The sequence below is a fragment of the Rhea pennata genome, chromosome 26 (genome assembly GCF_028389875.1).
Source record: "Rhea pennata isolate bPtePen1 chromosome 26, bPtePen1.pri, whole genome shotgun sequence".
Lineage (NCBI taxonomy): Eukaryota > Metazoa > Chordata > Aves > Rheiformes > Rheidae > Rhea > Rhea pennata.
In genome coordinates this window covers 56,708-72,454 of record NC_084688.1, presented here as the reverse complement: position 1 = coordinate 72,454, position 15,747 = coordinate 56,708, and the positions used below count along the sequence as shown (strand labels likewise).

Genomic DNA, 15,747 nt, shown 5'->3' with positions numbered 1-15,747 from the left:
TGTCGTGAATGCTGCCACAAAACAGAAAGTCTAAAACAAGAGTATAAACTCTTACCTCATTTTGGAGGTATTCTGGCTTGTTTTCCATAAATGTGTTCTTTTTGGATCTGCTTTCATCAGTGAAGTGTGTTCTTTAGCAGCTGCCATGGAAACTTACCTACCTACAGTCTACAGAAAGACTCTCCTTACACTCCATCTTGGATTCAGTATATAAAGTGTCCCTTTGGAGTAATATTAACTCATATAGCTTATCAGAGAATAAACAAGAAAGTAGTTTCTGCTGGTATGACCTGCAACAGCTGGATAGGCACACTGCATACAGCTCACAGAGGGTATGGAGTTTTAAGCTACTGAGCATTCATATGCAAAATGTAAGCATGTCATAATACAAGATTGTCTGGAGTCTCCAGGTATAAATGTGAAAAATAGAGAGCCTGGTCTCCAGGCTGGAGGCTGGATTCCGGGTAAATAAAACTAGGAAGTCAAATTTGGAAGCTGGTAAGCTGGTAATTTGGACCATGGTCTTGGTGCATTCTCTGCTCTTTGCTTGTACTTTGTTCTCATGACATATGTGACTTCTGCACCGATATTGTCACTAAGGCAGTGATCTCTCTGTGCGTCTGCTGCAGATAAGGAGGAGACTGAAAAGACGACTGCGTGTTCTGTTGTCTGTTTAATGTGGGCAAAACTGGTCTTTACTGCAGCAGGTAGTTCCCTGCCTTAGGAGGGCAGTATGGCCTCATTTTTAAGAGTGGCTTTTTTTTTGAATATTGAACAGTTGGCTGCCCCTTTAAAAGGAACATCATTTTCCTTCATATTGTGCTTCAGTTTGCTGTGAATGCACCTCTACTAAATGGATGCTCCCTCTGATTGTATTTGTGGAAAAAAAACCACAAAAATTAGTTTATGGATTTGTTTTGTTTCTAGTGATGAACATAATGATTTCTGAGGGGAAACAAGCTAAGTCAATGGGTCTTTCATTCAGTTCTGAACACGGCCAGGTCTGAAAGTAGTAAAGTAATACATTCACAATCATTCCTGTTAGTAACTACAAGAAACACTTTTAGAGTTCCAGATTTACAAAATAGAATGTGAAACTGAGCATTTCTATTCCTGTTGAAGGATACTTTTATGCAATGGAAAAGGTACCTTCTGATGGTCTAATTTTGCCAGAGCAGTCTGTTCGTGCTCACAGGACTTTCTCTGTGGCCTTCTGATGTCATAGCAGTGGTATCTGTGGTAACTTTCAGTGATCTTGGCAGTCAGATTTATAATAGGGCTCATCTTCCTTAACAGTGGAGGTTAGAAAGGCAAAGATGGGCTGTGTGCAATAGATATTCTATCCTATCATAGTTGCCAGTTGCGAGCTGTGTGCTGCTATTTACCTCACAAGTTTGAATTTATGTTTTTTTAATTATATCACTCCTACATTTCAGTTAACAGAGGTTTTTTAAACATCAAGCTCACATTTTTTTACTGAAAAACTACTAGATGAGCATATTTGTAAATTAAACAAAAGTAGAAAAAGAGGAGCTGAAATCATAATGAAACATTTGTAGACATCCTGCTGGGAAATACAAATCCTCCTCACAATTAGATGAAGACCATATGCTAATTAATGTCAGTAAGCAGACTTGTGGAATGCTGTACATTTTCAAATGAATTTGACTTCTTGATGAAGTATGAGCCAAAACTGATACAGGAGGTGAAGGGAAGATTTTGGTTCAGGTCTGTGCTTTTGTGGACAGAAAACCCTTAAACCACACTGCAGTTCACTTATGGTCAGTTTAGGCATAGTATGACTTGGTTGGCATGTAAATAAGAAAATGTTACTGAAAAGTAGGATCCTCTTCTGTAGTGTTGAAATAAGTACTCACCTTACTGTCACTGCATGCCTGAAACATTGTTTCTGTTTCCACTGCATCCAGGAAGCAATGCAGACCTGTAGTGCTTTTCCTCAGCAAAAGCTGTTTCATGGTATGTGGGGGATGCTGACAAAGGAAAAGCTGGGTGAAGGGATGTGGGATGTGGGGCTCAATAACTTCATACAACCTTTTCCACATAAGGCCCCCCCCCCCTTTTTTTTTCTTTAAGCAAGATCTCGTGTGGATACTAAGCCTCTGCATGCACAGATGCACCAACATTTTAACTTGAGCAAGATTCAGGTATTCGATAACTTTTAACTGTGCGGTATTCTCCCACCCTTGCCCCTAATAATATGCCTCAAGTAGCAGGAGTGTTTTCAAGTAAATGTAGTGTGCGTGTGTGTGGGGAGCTTTCTTGAACCTTTGAGAATCAGAAAATGAACAAGAAAGGCTAAGGACAGAAAGTTTTTTTTTTTTTTTTTTTTTTGAATGCAATCCTGCTGTCATATCTTTAGTTTGTTTATGTACCTAGATAAATGGAGAGCAGTGGGAGAAGAAAAACAAAACAGTGATAAAACAAGAACAGAATGATTTTGGATACGGTTGAGAGTGGAAGTAATGGGATTTTAAAAATTTTTATATAAATATACATAGGCAGTGAATATGGGCAGCAATGCAGCTGTGAGGGCCAGCCCTGTACAGATTTTCATGAGGAAAAATACAAAGCACATCATTACAAAATTGTTCTCTCTGGCACAGGAGCATCAAAAGCGAATTGGCCAAATTGAAAGAGATAATAAGAAGCTCTTGGAGAGGCTAGCTGAGATACACCGAGGGACAGGGAAAGTGGACTGCTGGAATGAGCACTTTCGGAAGAGGTAGCTGGTGCTACCATTTGTTCCAGGAACATGCAGTGCTGCAGTACTTGTGCGTGTGTGCATCTACGTAGGAAGGGTACTGTGCAATTTTAGAGGAGGGACTCACAGCTTACAAAAAGCAGAACTACAGCTGCCAGCCTTTAATTTCCCCTCTTAATTGTTCTTCAAGGCTGCACTGCCCCAAAAATTATACTCCCAGAAGAGCCCCTGGAGAAGGTGAAATATTTTTGCTTGAAATTGAGTTATTTATAACAGGGAAGCTAAATTACCACTTATCAGTTGGTAGTACCTTCCTACTCCATCTGCTCAAGAGTTAAATCCCTTTTAAGTGAGTGTGTCTACTCTCTGCTGTTACTTTGAAATCCAATTGCATTTTCATCCTCAAGCTCTCTGTAGCCCTGTGCGCCACAGGATCCTACAGAGTTCTGCCCTTAGTCTGTTCTTTTGTACAAAGGTGACCGTTTGGTCTGTCTGTCCATCTCACACACACATACCTCCATGCAACGCACACTCAGTGAACCACAAAATGCCTCTGCTAAGATGCTTTTGTGTTGCACTCTTCTTCACAAGCTTCCTCCTGCCACTGTCATTTTTCACAAATTCATGTTTCCCATATTCCTGTACTATCCAGACACAGTACCATTCCTTGGTAGGGATTTCACTAGCTTTCCTTCTCTTTTTCTGCCAGCCTCACTTTTCCTAGCTTTTCCAAACTGAATGCATGGATTGCAGCCAAACGTCATCATTGCAGTTCCTTCCCATGTGCACACTCAATACATTTCTACAACAGCCATCTAGGGCAAATCAGTGAGGCTGTTTCTGCTTTCTATCTGTGTACATGGACATATACTTGCACTGAAGGAATCTGCACATATGGTACATATTCTAAATAGTAAAGTATTATCGTTGTCTTCATTTGCCTGTTCCTAGCAACTGTTCTGTTGCTGCTTTCTTGCCACATAGAGCTATTCTTTTAGATCTTTGTGAGATTACTTTACCTATTCGGAGATGCCTGCAGTTTTGAATGCTGTAATACAGTAACTGAAATTATGCAGATTTAAGTCTGGATTAAGAGAGAACTGTGCAGGGACAGGGTATGACAATGAGCCCCAATAAAAATTCAGTCGTTATCCTATTCTTACAGAAATGTTGACCAAAGCCAACCTCTGCAAGATTCACTGAAAAGCACTGTTTTGGGTATGGGGGGTGTTGCTAGGAGGGGAGGAGTAAGTTTGTTGCACTTGTGTATATGCCTTACAAATGTCATTGCATTAACAAGAAAGTACTGAAAATTGATTTTTCTCCTGAAGAAAAATTATTTTCATTCTTTTTGTTTTTAGCTCAAATAGAGACAAGCAGAACAGGGAAATAGTGAAAATCACAGTGGAAAACCAAGGTATTCTGAAGAGGCTTGTTGACCGTAAGCCAACTTACAATCATAAGAAGTCCAAGACTGGTTGGCAGGCATGTACATTAATTTTTGTTTAGTATATTATTCCTTTTTCTCTTCAAACCAAGCAAAATGTATGGGAAGAGTTTAATACTATGGAGATGTTCTGAAAACAGCAGCTACTTAGCTATCTCTATTACTGAACTAGAAAGAAATTGCACCTTAATAAATCAGAAAATAATCAGAAAATTTAGGTAATTAGAAAAGGGAGCATTCTCTAGAACAAAATTATGTTAGCAGTCTGGGTTGAAGGGCTGCCTATTTATAAAAAGTATAGGTCATCTTAGTGATAATGGTTGCCTTGCTGAAGCTGAATTTTATTCTGATATTCTCAATAAATATTGCCAATATTTTAATAGAAAGAAAAATGTGCTCGTCTATTACATTCAAACCTTAATTTTCATGTTGCCTACTCAGATGCATAAGCAAAAATATTAATTTCAGTTACAGCAGATAATAAATGCAAGGTTTTGTCTGTTCATAAAAAGATCATCAAAAGGAGAGACTTGCTTTCACTTTACAGAAATAGAACCTAATTTCTATAATAACTTTATTCAAATATTACTGAAAGTTTGTGAAGCCACTGAAATCTAGGCAGGTTTCTTATTATGCTTCTTCAGCTTGCTAATTAAGCATATGAGCAGCTCACAGATTTTAGTATTTGTAATCTTTTTTCCTGTGAGACAATTTACACTGGGTTCTGCTCAATTAGCAATGACAACTTTAAGGCAAAGCATCTTTAGAGCTACGTACCATATTTCCCACATTCTTCCTCAGGTTCTCTGCAATGAGTTTTTCTATCTTATCTGAAGAAGTTAAACAAATAATTACTATTTTACTGCATTTTTAATACCTAAAATGTGATGTGTCTTGGATAACTTGTTTTAAAAAGCAGCTGAAGATGGGCATTATTTTAACTTAAATATTTCATGTCCCATTCTAGATGAAAACTAACCTGGTTTCAGTGGAAGAAAACTCACACAGTTAATCTTTAATTGTTATAAAAAGTCATGATACCTAAGAACTAAAATATTATGTATCAATAATCTGTATCAATATGATAATCCAGGGCACATTTTCAGGCAGCAGGCAGAAGAACAGCATACAGTTCATGTTAATGAATAGCCTTGTATTTCTCATTCATGCTTCTCTGAAAGTGTATGCTAGTTTTCTATTCTGAAAAGATAACTTTCCTGTAAATAGAACTAAACTCCTCTCACTCACTCTTCAGTTTTAAGTTACAGCTTTACTCTTGCAAGAACAAGCACAGCATCTCAGAAGCAAAAATGCTGAAGACATGCTACTGATTTTTACACAGTAACTATAACTTAGGTTTTTTTTATTTTAAACTTAATTTCTGAGCCTATTTTGGATGATTCAATTACTGGATTTTTTTTTTTTTTTTTTTTTTGGACTGTCAGTGGCTTTATTTGACCTTAGCTGAAGAAGCTGATGTGAACCCTGATGATCAAATGCCTTCAGTGCCTCACACTTCTGTCCTGTGAAGTTTAAATGATTCCACTGGAGTCCAGGATTTGTTCATTTCCCCTAACTACCATAACAGCATTTCAGAATGCCATGAACCTGTGCAGTAGGTTGGGATACTTTTTAAACATTACTTCCTCTGGTTGCTCTGTGGCAGTGACCATGGCCATGCTTGTTCTGTAAGCTATATCATGCTCCAAGTAAGCTTAGGAAAAAAAAAATTAGTTAACTCTGATCACAGTTGATGGCCATAGACTAATCACATTAGCTTGGTGACAAGTTTTAGGCAGGCACAATCTTATTTAAAGGGTAAAGATAGCACTATACTACTAACTCATTCTGCTAGTATATTGGGACTTGGAATCTCTGACAATTAGGATGAAGACACTGTAGCTCACAGTCACAGAAACTGAAATTCCTAAAGCCTATGGCCAACTTGGCACTGCATAATGACTGACTGCTGAATTGAGTAAGTAATCTACTGGAAATTTGACTAAGAACGCTAATCAATCATCGGCATACAAAAAGAAGAGGATACGCAAGAGAAGGCAAAAAAAAGGATGAAAATTAGACAATGTACTTCTATTAATTAGAGTCATAATAGTTTTCTGGTAATGCCTAATTACCATTAAAGACAAAATCCATGGCAATTTTTTCTTTTTTTATGGCAGAACACCAGGCACTTCATACGGAATACGACACGATACCTCATTGCCTCACAAGAGAATTAAGTATGCTGTTTTACCTCAGAAAGTTTAATTTTATAAAGCAATGCACAGGTCATATAAGCTGTTTGAGATATCAGGGATCTAATTTGTACATATCAGACATATGCAAGGTTATCATCTTAATTCTATTGCAACTTTGGCTGGAAAAAATCATTTTTCAAGATCATCTGAATGTATGTTTGGTCTCACTGACTGAAATGCTCCTTGGCTGTACTGTACACACCTTACATTTCAAAAGGAAACAATTTCAGATATGGTCAGTATATAGACAGAAGACTGCGTGAAAAATTTCAGACAGTGTAACTAAGATTCATCCTTAGACACTACCAGTCACAGATAGAAATAGGGAAAACTACATTAATCTGTAAGTGTGAGCAAGGGAGGGAAAGGGGTAAGGGAGAAGAGGTTCAGTTTGCTTAAGTACTATGACGTAGCGCTCTTGAGACTGCTCACAAAGCAGGGCTTTGAATTAGGAGAACATTTGCATTCTGTTTTCCTTTCTCTTCTCACTTTTTTTTCTCCCTCTAATTGCAGGAGAATACACCAACCATGGCTAACACAGCAGGGACTCAAAATCTTGTCAAAATCAGAGTCTTGTTCCGGTAATGTTAGCTATCTGCTGCATAGTCTTTTGCTAGGATTTTAGAATAAATAGGAGCATTGAATGTGTGTTTTTTTTTCTTCCCTACAAGTAATGCTCATCTTAGCTCATCATAAACTTTAGCATTTACCTACCTATCCTCTCACCATTCTTTTCTTTGAACTTAGGAAAAATGCTGCATCTAGAAACAAGACAAACATTTCTGACAGTGCCACAACTTAATACCAAGGTGAATGTACATCCATACACAATTTGCTGCCTGCACACAATTTAGAATATTATTTAACCTGTACTATTCCAGTTCAGTTTTAACAGCAATATTACATGTTAACATCTTAAGTTTTCAGTTACTGTAACTTCAGTTATACCTGTATACTTCATTTGCATTGCTCAATGGTTCCCTTATTAGACTACATCAGATCATAAAACACACAAACTATTTATTTATTGCTAATCCTTTGGAATTTTTTTTAACTGATTGGATAGTAAGCTTGCTTTGAGTGAATTCTGACCCTTAGATAGTATTTTATCTATATCTCCTACAAATGCTTGTGTCTTGCAGACTGTAAAAAGCTGTTTGTAATCTGTAATAGATATCTATGACAATATCAATCAACTTATACAAAGGCATCTCTGTCTATTGGATATTTTCATAAGAACATTTCAAATAAGTAGCCTTAACTTGAAGCAGTTTTTAAAGTATTATTCCCAATTGTACCTTTATCCTATGAACATCTGTCACAAAATTCATTTGGCCAGTGAGTCTCTTTTATAAGCCACGTTACCTTTGATGGCTATGCTGGGCCAAGATAGGAGAGATGTGAAAGCAGAGCAGATAGGCAACCAGCATTTGAAGGAATCCTTGTACGCTTGCTGAGAGGCCACTGGTCTTGCAGTGCATCTGCTCTGAAAAGCCAGAGCAGATCTGTCTGCTTGTGAAAGGTGCTATGGGCACCTCAACACCAATAGTCAGGAAGACATATGAAAGTTGCCAGGGTAGAGCTGTTTGGTGAAGACAGATATGTGTGACTGTCCTACACAACTTTTGGGGCTGATAAGACTTAGTGTAGAGTTAATGACACTGGCATATAACAAATACGCTTTTTTAAATACATAGTGTTGTTAGTTTTGCTGAATGTGCTAGAACAGAAATTACGCTGTATTGTTAAGATGCAAAGAATGGTATTGGTGCATTAGAAGATGTTGAAGGGCATAGTACGTGTGAAAGATTGCAACCCCATAGGCAAAGGAAAACAGCAACTAGTTTTATCTAACATATACCCGTACAATACTCATAAATCTATCAGATAATGAATTTAAAAGCATAGGTACTTTTAGAACTGTATCTCTGCATTTTCTTATTTATACCTACCTAAAAAATCCTGTATATTCAGGTCTCCTGAAATATCAGCAAAATCCTGTAACTGTTAAGATTTCTGCTTCAGAAATTGATGTGGCTTCAGGACTTGATGTACCACACACTCTGGAACCCTTCACCAGAGTTGAAAGAAAGGCATCCATAACCGCTGGAAGGATGAAGATTTGGTGCTGTAGATCAGATACATAGTATGTCAGCCTCCTCATTTTAGTGCCCTCTTTAGAGCTGCTTTGTTGATGTCCATGTAGCATCCTATCAGCTGGCATTTCCAAAGGTGCCTTGTGGATAAGAAGCTTCTTGAAGGCCTATCTCTAATCATATAGAGTAATTTTCATGTAGACAAAAGAATGTCTCCAGTTTATTATGAGATTGATAGTCACACAGGTGTGTTCACATGTTGCTTAATGTTTGGCCAGTGTCAGCAGAAAAAGACCGGGGAAAGTGGCTATAAGCTATGGATGAGCAGACTACTTGTGCAAGACAGCCAGAAGCGCTGGGACATGTGGAATGAAAAAACTGAAAAACAAGCAAACAAACGAAACAAAACAAAACAAAACAAAACAAAAAAAAAAAAAAACAACCCTCTCTAAGCTGCTAAAATATATACAACTCGCATAGCTGACCTAGTTTGGTTCCTAATTGGAAAGTATTTGCAACTAATCATTCTGAGTGAAGGGAAACATGTCTTGCTGACCTGTCAGCCAGCTGAATTTCTAAACAGTTGAGACGGTGTAAGCACTCTCCAAAGGATATACCTCCTACCTAGTTTAAGTAGCTTGTTTTGTAGGCAGATTGGTCCCTGAAAAGTATCCAGTTTGGGAAGCCTTAACTCCAGCCACACAATATTTGGCCAAAGGCTGAGAATTCCAGCCTGTTAATGTTCAGGCACTGCTTAAATGCTTTGAAAGTGTGGGACCTATGAAATTTTACCTTGCAAAATGCAGCATTTACAGTCTAAAAATTGCTCCAATCTTCTACTGATCTCTTTAGACTGAGTGTTCAGCTTTGAATGACAGCTATCACTAAAAATTCTGATTCAGGAAGGCAGTGCCTGCTTCTGATTTGCTTTTTTTAGTTCTTCTGATGCAGTTTTTGTATGCTATTTTCTAGTTAGAATGGCAGCTTTGAAGTGAATTTGACATGTTTCCCTTTTATAATTCACATATTTACAAGACATTGTTATACAGTCCTTCCTTTAATCAGACGATAACTGTCTATGAATAACTGTCTATGACCTAACCCAGTTGACTGGCACCCAAAATGAATCCTTGTTTAGTTTCTCTAGCACAGTTTTCAGCTGATTGCAAGCACTTTGGAGATCTTCTTTTACCAGTATAGTGTCAATTAAATGGCCATACTGCTCTTCAATGAATGCTGCTGAATTAATAATTTCCTGCTGTTCTTCATCCTGCTGAAGACAGGATGAAGACACATGAGAAGACAATACTAAATTTGCAGTACATCTTTTTAATTACTAACTAGCATTTTTGAGTATTATCCTAGCACCCTAAATCACTACTTTGAAAAGAAATGAAACAAAAGCTGCTACCACTGGGAAAGGGTAGTTAAGATCTTACCATTAAGATTAATGAGCTGTATGCTACAGAGGGAAATTGGTGGGTTGTTTGAAGAATAGAAAAGCAGTTAGGAGGCAGAAAAATATTCCAAAAGGGAAATATGATCATGACACCACATTTTATGAAGTCAGATGTCACCTAACATAACATCTGGAAATCATACTCTTCAAAAGTAGAAAAGTAATGTTGGACCTAGTGTCCCCAAGTTCAGTAACGTTTAAGGACTCAAGTGAAAACTTAATAGGAGAACAAAGTTTTGTACGTATAAATTCAAAGTTTAAGTTACCCAAAATAAGGACATTATGCACTCTCAGTATTTCAGTTTACATTTACACATTACCAAATTCCATCTGGCTTAGTTTTGGTCCTTGGAGGATGTGCACATGCTAGTTTTGTATTATCTATTGCATCACAGCTTAAAAACCTGGAGGAGTATCACTATGCAGGCATCAGGAACAGGTGGCTGCCTTGGCTGTTTGATGGAGCTGCTTTTTGCTTATCAACAAAATAAAATGATTATTACTTTATCTGAGTTCATTAGCAGCTTCCTCTGCTGTGCCCTTGAGTGATGCATACAGCTCTACAGGGAAGATGTGCAGCCTAGCTCATGTTACTTATGCAGCTAAGTTTAAGGGGAGTCAATAATCTCATTCTGAAGTTCCAACTGAAAAGCTGGAGGTCCACCCTTACTACCTCACTGTCATGTAAGATTAGCTCTTCCATATGATAGCAATAATATCCCAAGTACTTCTTTCACATCTGAAGAATAGAGATTAAGGTTATGATACTTACAAGGGGGGTTGAGAGTTCTTCTGACACAGGAGATTTTAGAGGATGCTTTTTCTTCTCTGGAATGAGAGGCTTCACAAATATAACATAAGGCTTAAACTCAGGAGTCCTCAGGTGCTTCATTGCCTGTGAACAGATGGGTTTTTTTTGTCATGCCTTGCTTTGTAAATCACTGCATGGAATGTGCCATGATGTGTACAAGCTGGGTTCAACAGTTTCACTTGTGAATGCTCCAGCATGAAGTCCTGTGTACCATATAATACATCTGAGCACAGTAACCTTTTGCTCTTCAAAAGAAAGATTAGTATCAGTTTCCTGACTATTTTACAAGAGTAAAATGAGCTTCCTGGACCACGGTCTAACTGCAACACATCTTGCTTTGCATTGCAATCCTAGGATCAGAGACATGGCAAAGAGCCTGATAAAAGGATAAAGATGTGCCTTGCTAGGCAAGTTACTGTTTGCTCCTCATAAGAGGGCAAACACACAAAAATGCAAACCTGTAATGCATTTTAGGTAGTATTAAAAGTCTTTATGTATCCCATTCACCATATCCAAGTAAAGATTTCAAGATAAATTTATAGTATGGAGGAGGTGAGAGCAAGCATACTGGCACTAGGTACAACTCTAATATTAAACAGTTTTGAAGTGCCAAGAAGAAAAAGGAATGGAAATCCCATCCACATTGTAAACATTCCCTCTGTGCCTTCAGCAGGCCAGGATGGTTATGCACATTTCTCCTACAGCAATGTATAACCCCCTCAGTGACAACGTGTCTTCTCAGGCATCTAGGAATTGTGTACACTGCATTGCTTTTTGGGGAGTCCTATTCTGCTTAGTCAGCAGTGAGGCCACCTATTAGGAAGACATGTTCTGACAGCATCATTGCTCTTGGCAGAGTAAGTACCCACAAATGGTGAACAATATTAGTTATCTAGGCTGAGAGCCCCATAAGCAATATTTGCTTGCCTTAAAATAAGCTACAAAACATTAGAACTTACTTCAGGTACCACATCCACCAAACAAACCTTCTTTTTGGCTATCACGGACCGGATTGCCTCAAGACTTGTGCCATACAGGTTTTCTTTGTATTCTCCATGTTCCACAAATCTAAAATGTTAATACATTCTTAAATACAGTCTACAAAGAAAATTGAACTTGCAACACTTCCCCAAGCCACACTAGTCAAACACAGGGGACAGGAAGGAGGGGAGGGGGAAAGTAAGGAAAGAAACTGTTTCTTTTTCTGATTATTAATTTTTTCTTTCTGCTTCCTTAGTAACAACAGTCTTCTTCATATTATCACTAATAAGTAATCAATACTATTGACAAATAGGGGAAGAAGCTGCATTAATTAAGTTGACTGATGTCCAAACCTAATAGAAGAAAGAGAATGTTTTTCACAGAGAGTAGAACAAAGTTAGCAAGGAAACAGAGTTTGATTCTTCTAGATTGTGGAAGACTAGATTCAACTGAAAAAATCCATACTTTTAGAAAACACATTATATTTTACAGAAAGTCCTTTATATCCCTGGATTCAGTCCACAAGGCACCTTAAGTTGGACTTATGAATTAAACTTTTTAATGTTTCCCATAATATTAGACTGAGAATAAGCTGGCCCAAATAAATCTCTCTTATTTTTGCTAGATTCAATTCTGACAAGTCATACTAGTTACGATATGCAGGGTTGAATTCTAACTTTTCCTCCTCCTATCAGTCCTATGTGGTTTCTAAATTGCTTACTAAATTTCTCAGTTTGCACTAACAGTCCTGGCTGAGTAAAGAGGTTTAATTAGGAAAATTGAATCCTTCTCATATAACTTGTCCAACTTTATGTTTGATTTTGGTATCCATATGATGTAAAATTTAACAAGCAATATTTTTGAAATGCAGTCAATTATGGAGTATTTTAGAATTAACTCACTTGTTTTGTTGCACATCTGTCTCAAATGATTGCTTAGACACAAAATTGTATTCTACTCCTTCTTTCTCATGACTTTTCTTTGACCTGGTTGTATCTAGAAGAGATAGAAGAGATTAGAAGCAACACATGGGAGAAAATCAGCCTTTGAAAACAGCTATATTTTCCCTGTTTAAATCCAGTCACATTTGTCCCCAAACAAAGTAATCACAGAAGTAAATTCAAACCAGCATAAAATATAAATGAAACCTCAAAAGTATTCCCACATTCCTGAGAAACTTACCTAATTATAGCACATTTACCTTTGATGTTGTCATTTCTTTTAGTATTTGTTATCACTGTACCTGAGGCTTTGGTGATTGTTATACAAATCTATCCTTGCCCATAAAAATGTCTGCTCTTTTGTGTGCCTGTTTAAATCCAACTGGAAATTATCCATACAAGTTCTACTGCCAATAGACTGATCTTCTACCTAACAGCCTTTTGTCAAAAGTCTTAAATAACATATCAACAATGCCCTGGTGTTATTTTTTGGATTGCAAAAGTGGCTTGTTGGAGGATACAAATATCAATGGATTTTTATGACTTTAATCATATTTTTAGAAAATAACCCAGCAAAACATTCAATAATTATGACACTAGCTACAAATCCACACAACAGAACCATTAATTTCTGCATCACCGTGACTGGCAGGTAAGAAGATAACACCTATGCTAATAAACAATTCAGAATCTTGTAGAAATTTTGTTTTGATTTATTGCTGCCTGGGTTTTTTTTTTTTTTTTTTTTTTTTTTTTTTTTTTTTTTTTTACTTTAACCAATGTGATATTCTGAAGACAAATAATCCCTTTCAAAATAAATATAATGAAAACTGCATTATTTTGTCTAAATCCTATGATACTTCTTTTTCACACCGGGTTACTCCGAAACTTACAGTCAAATTTTTTTTCTATATTCAGTTTCTCATTTTTTATGGATACTGACAAAATGCAACCTGTTCATTTTGGGAAATGTAATGCAAAAAAATCAATTACATTAATAAAACACTAGATGCATGTGTGTCAAGTTACTTAATCTACTCAACTTTTTAAAGAGGCAAGCACAGTATGTGACAATAAGAAAATAATTTGAACTACTTGTGAAATATGCATATAATCAACAGTGGAAACCCAAACAAATAACTGTTCACCGATGTAGCGAGGACTATACTACGAAACAGATTTTGTGGAATAAAATGGTGATACACAAATGTCAATAAATTTTACTTACGTGGAACTGCAACGCCATACTCCTGTGGATTCTCTGAGACAACCTTCTGCTTGAGCTCATTTAATTTGGCCCCCAAACAACCTAATAAAACAGAATTGACTGACAGGTTTCTGTGGGGACAGAAATACTGTAAACAGAATGAATAAATTAAACTTCACATAAACAATTTATGATATGGGAGTAAGCTTGTAGAAACCTATACAGAGAGACCTCATGGCCTGCCTCATTCCAATTTGAAAAACATCATTAGGAGGAAACTGAATCTAGTTGTTGGACAAACATGTATCAGGCACGATGTCAGAAAATCTGTAATCTTAGCAGTTAATTTTCTGGGACACCCTTAATTTCTGAGGCATCTTGGGAAATGGGCTAAACACAAAGTTGCTAAGCTCACAGAACTAAAACTGCAGAGAGTAATTCTATCTTATATCTACTTTTTCATCTGCTGTTCTTACAGCATAAGTATGCTCATCATTAAGTGAGAACTGAACATCAGTAGAAAATAATTCCGAGAAGTTACAAATGGTCCTGCATCATAATCTTTGGAAAGTTTTTTTTTTTTTTTTTTTTTTTTTTTTTTTTAAGTTTATCAATTAAAAGAAAAGAACAAATGCTGAGCAAAAAAAGAAACATCTTTTTTAAAAACCAGTCAAAGTAAGCCTTGTTGGGTGTGGGTAAGAAAGGGAACAGGGAGATGTGTTACAAATTTCAAAAAAATTCTGTATCTTACCGATCAAAACAACCAGTCTCTGCTGTTCACCACGCTGCTGTTGATACTTAGTAACTTCTTCGTATGTTAAAAACTCTGCTGCGTCTGCCTGCTCTGCTTGCTTTGCCTCATTCTGATTGTTCTCCTTCTCTTTACGACTTAATCTAAAGCTCCTGCGTAAACCAGCTGTAGAGGAAAACATAAGATATATTACACTGTCTCCATTTACCTACACTTTTAAGCTCGGTCAGCTAGAATGGACTCTATCTTTCATTATGAGTTACTCTCAGAGTTCTTTTTTTTTTTCTTTCTTTTAATCAAATCAGTGAACATATGCTAATCTAATCTACAAAAAAAAATGTTGTGGACATTATTTTCATTTGCATATCAGGCAGAAAACGAAGTACCCAATCTATAAAAAAAAGCTAAAGTCATCTTGAATTGCCAAGCATTGGCTATGTCCACTATGCCCTTGCACAGAGATAATCCAGTTTATGAATTTATGTGAAATTAACTCTAATAAAAAGAAACTAAAATTTTTTATGGCAATTTTTTTTTTCTTTTTCTTTTTTTTTTTTTTTTTTAACAGGGAAAAGGAAGTGATTTTGGTTTCTCACCTATATACTGTCCATTCAAATATCCTTCACAGTCACAGTCCTCTGTAAATAAAGAACATGAGAAAGAGAGAGGGAGACAGGAAGAGAAAGAGATGGGTATTTTACATAGTGCCTGCTACAAATATTGACACAAAAAAATTATTTGCTTGGCTAGCGGTTTATATACTTTTTAAAAAAATCAATATTGCATAGTACAATTTTATGTCTCAGTATTTATAGTTTCCAGAATTCATGCTCTTTAGCATCCATTGCTTGCTGTTAAAAAGCATAATTTTCAGACTAAAAAAAAGACTCCTCGATCACAGGGCTCTGTTTTTAATGTATGACTTTACAAGTAGATAGTATTATGTAAGGATATTGCCTGTTCTGACATTCCAATGTCACCTGGGCTTGAAAAAGGAAATCAAAGATGACTGAAATACAAGCTGTAAATGTCTTCATTTTGACTAATTTATATTTTCTAACATTCTTTATTAAA

At 36.6% G+C, this 15,747-nt stretch overlaps 2 protein-coding genes across 5 annotated transcripts in view; one reads left to right on the top strand and one right to left on the bottom strand.

Moving 5' to 3' along the window:
- The first annotated feature begins 1,529 nt into the window (after nucleotides 1-1,529).
- Nucleotides 1,530-7,147, top strand: CFAP97D1 (CFAP97 domain containing 1). The gene is made up of 6 exons (XM_062595885.1): nucleotides 1,530-1,977; nucleotides 2,095-2,165; nucleotides 2,625-2,743; nucleotides 4,084-4,207; nucleotides 6,350-6,409; nucleotides 6,941-7,147. The coding sequence occupies exons 1-5, from the start codon at nucleotides 1,827-1,829 to the stop codon at nucleotides 6,407-6,409; spliced, it is 525 nt and encodes a 174-aa protein (XP_062451869.1). The 5' UTR covers nucleotides 1,530-1,826; the 3' UTR covers nucleotides 6,941-7,147.
- MPP3 (MAGUK p55 scaffold protein 3) overlaps nucleotides 6,264-15,747 on the bottom strand; it is a 26,405-nt gene continuing 16,921 nt past the window's right edge. For 2 of the 4 annotated variants that reach the window (XM_062595876.1, XM_062595879.1), the window contains 7 exons: nucleotides 15,270-15,311; nucleotides 14,674-14,838; nucleotides 13,944-14,024; nucleotides 12,677-12,770; nucleotides 11,753-11,861; nucleotides 10,755-10,877; nucleotides 6,264-9,796 (listed from right to left, as the gene is read on the bottom strand). In XM_062595876.1, coding sequence (XP_062451860.1) covers nucleotides 9,614-9,796; nucleotides 10,755-10,877; nucleotides 11,753-11,861; nucleotides 12,677-12,770; nucleotides 13,944-14,024; nucleotides 14,674-14,838; nucleotides 15,270-15,311 — 797 coding nt within the window. In that variant the 3' untranslated portion in view covers nucleotides 6,264-9,613. The remainder of the gene's footprint in view (nucleotides 9,797-10,754; nucleotides 10,878-11,752; nucleotides 11,862-12,676; nucleotides 12,771-13,943; nucleotides 14,025-14,673; nucleotides 14,839-15,269; nucleotides 15,312-15,747) is intronic. The other 2 variants (XM_062595877.1, XM_062595880.1) reach the window with 1 other exon arrangement.

Excerpts from the sequence above, each read along its gene's own strand:
- CFAP97D1 (XM_062595885.1), top strand. The coding sequence starts at position 1,827 with ATGTTACTGAAAAGTAGGATCCTCTTCTGTAGTGTTGAAATAAGTACT. Across the intron at positions 1,978-2,094 it reads TCAGCAAAAGCTGTTTCATG|CAAGATCTCGTGTGGATACT; the intron begins GTATGTGGGGGA and ends TTTTTCTTTAAG. Across the intron at positions 4,208-6,349 it reads AGTCCAAGACTGGTTGGCAG|AACACCAGGCACTTCATACG; the intron begins GCATGTACATTA and ends TTTTTATGGCAG.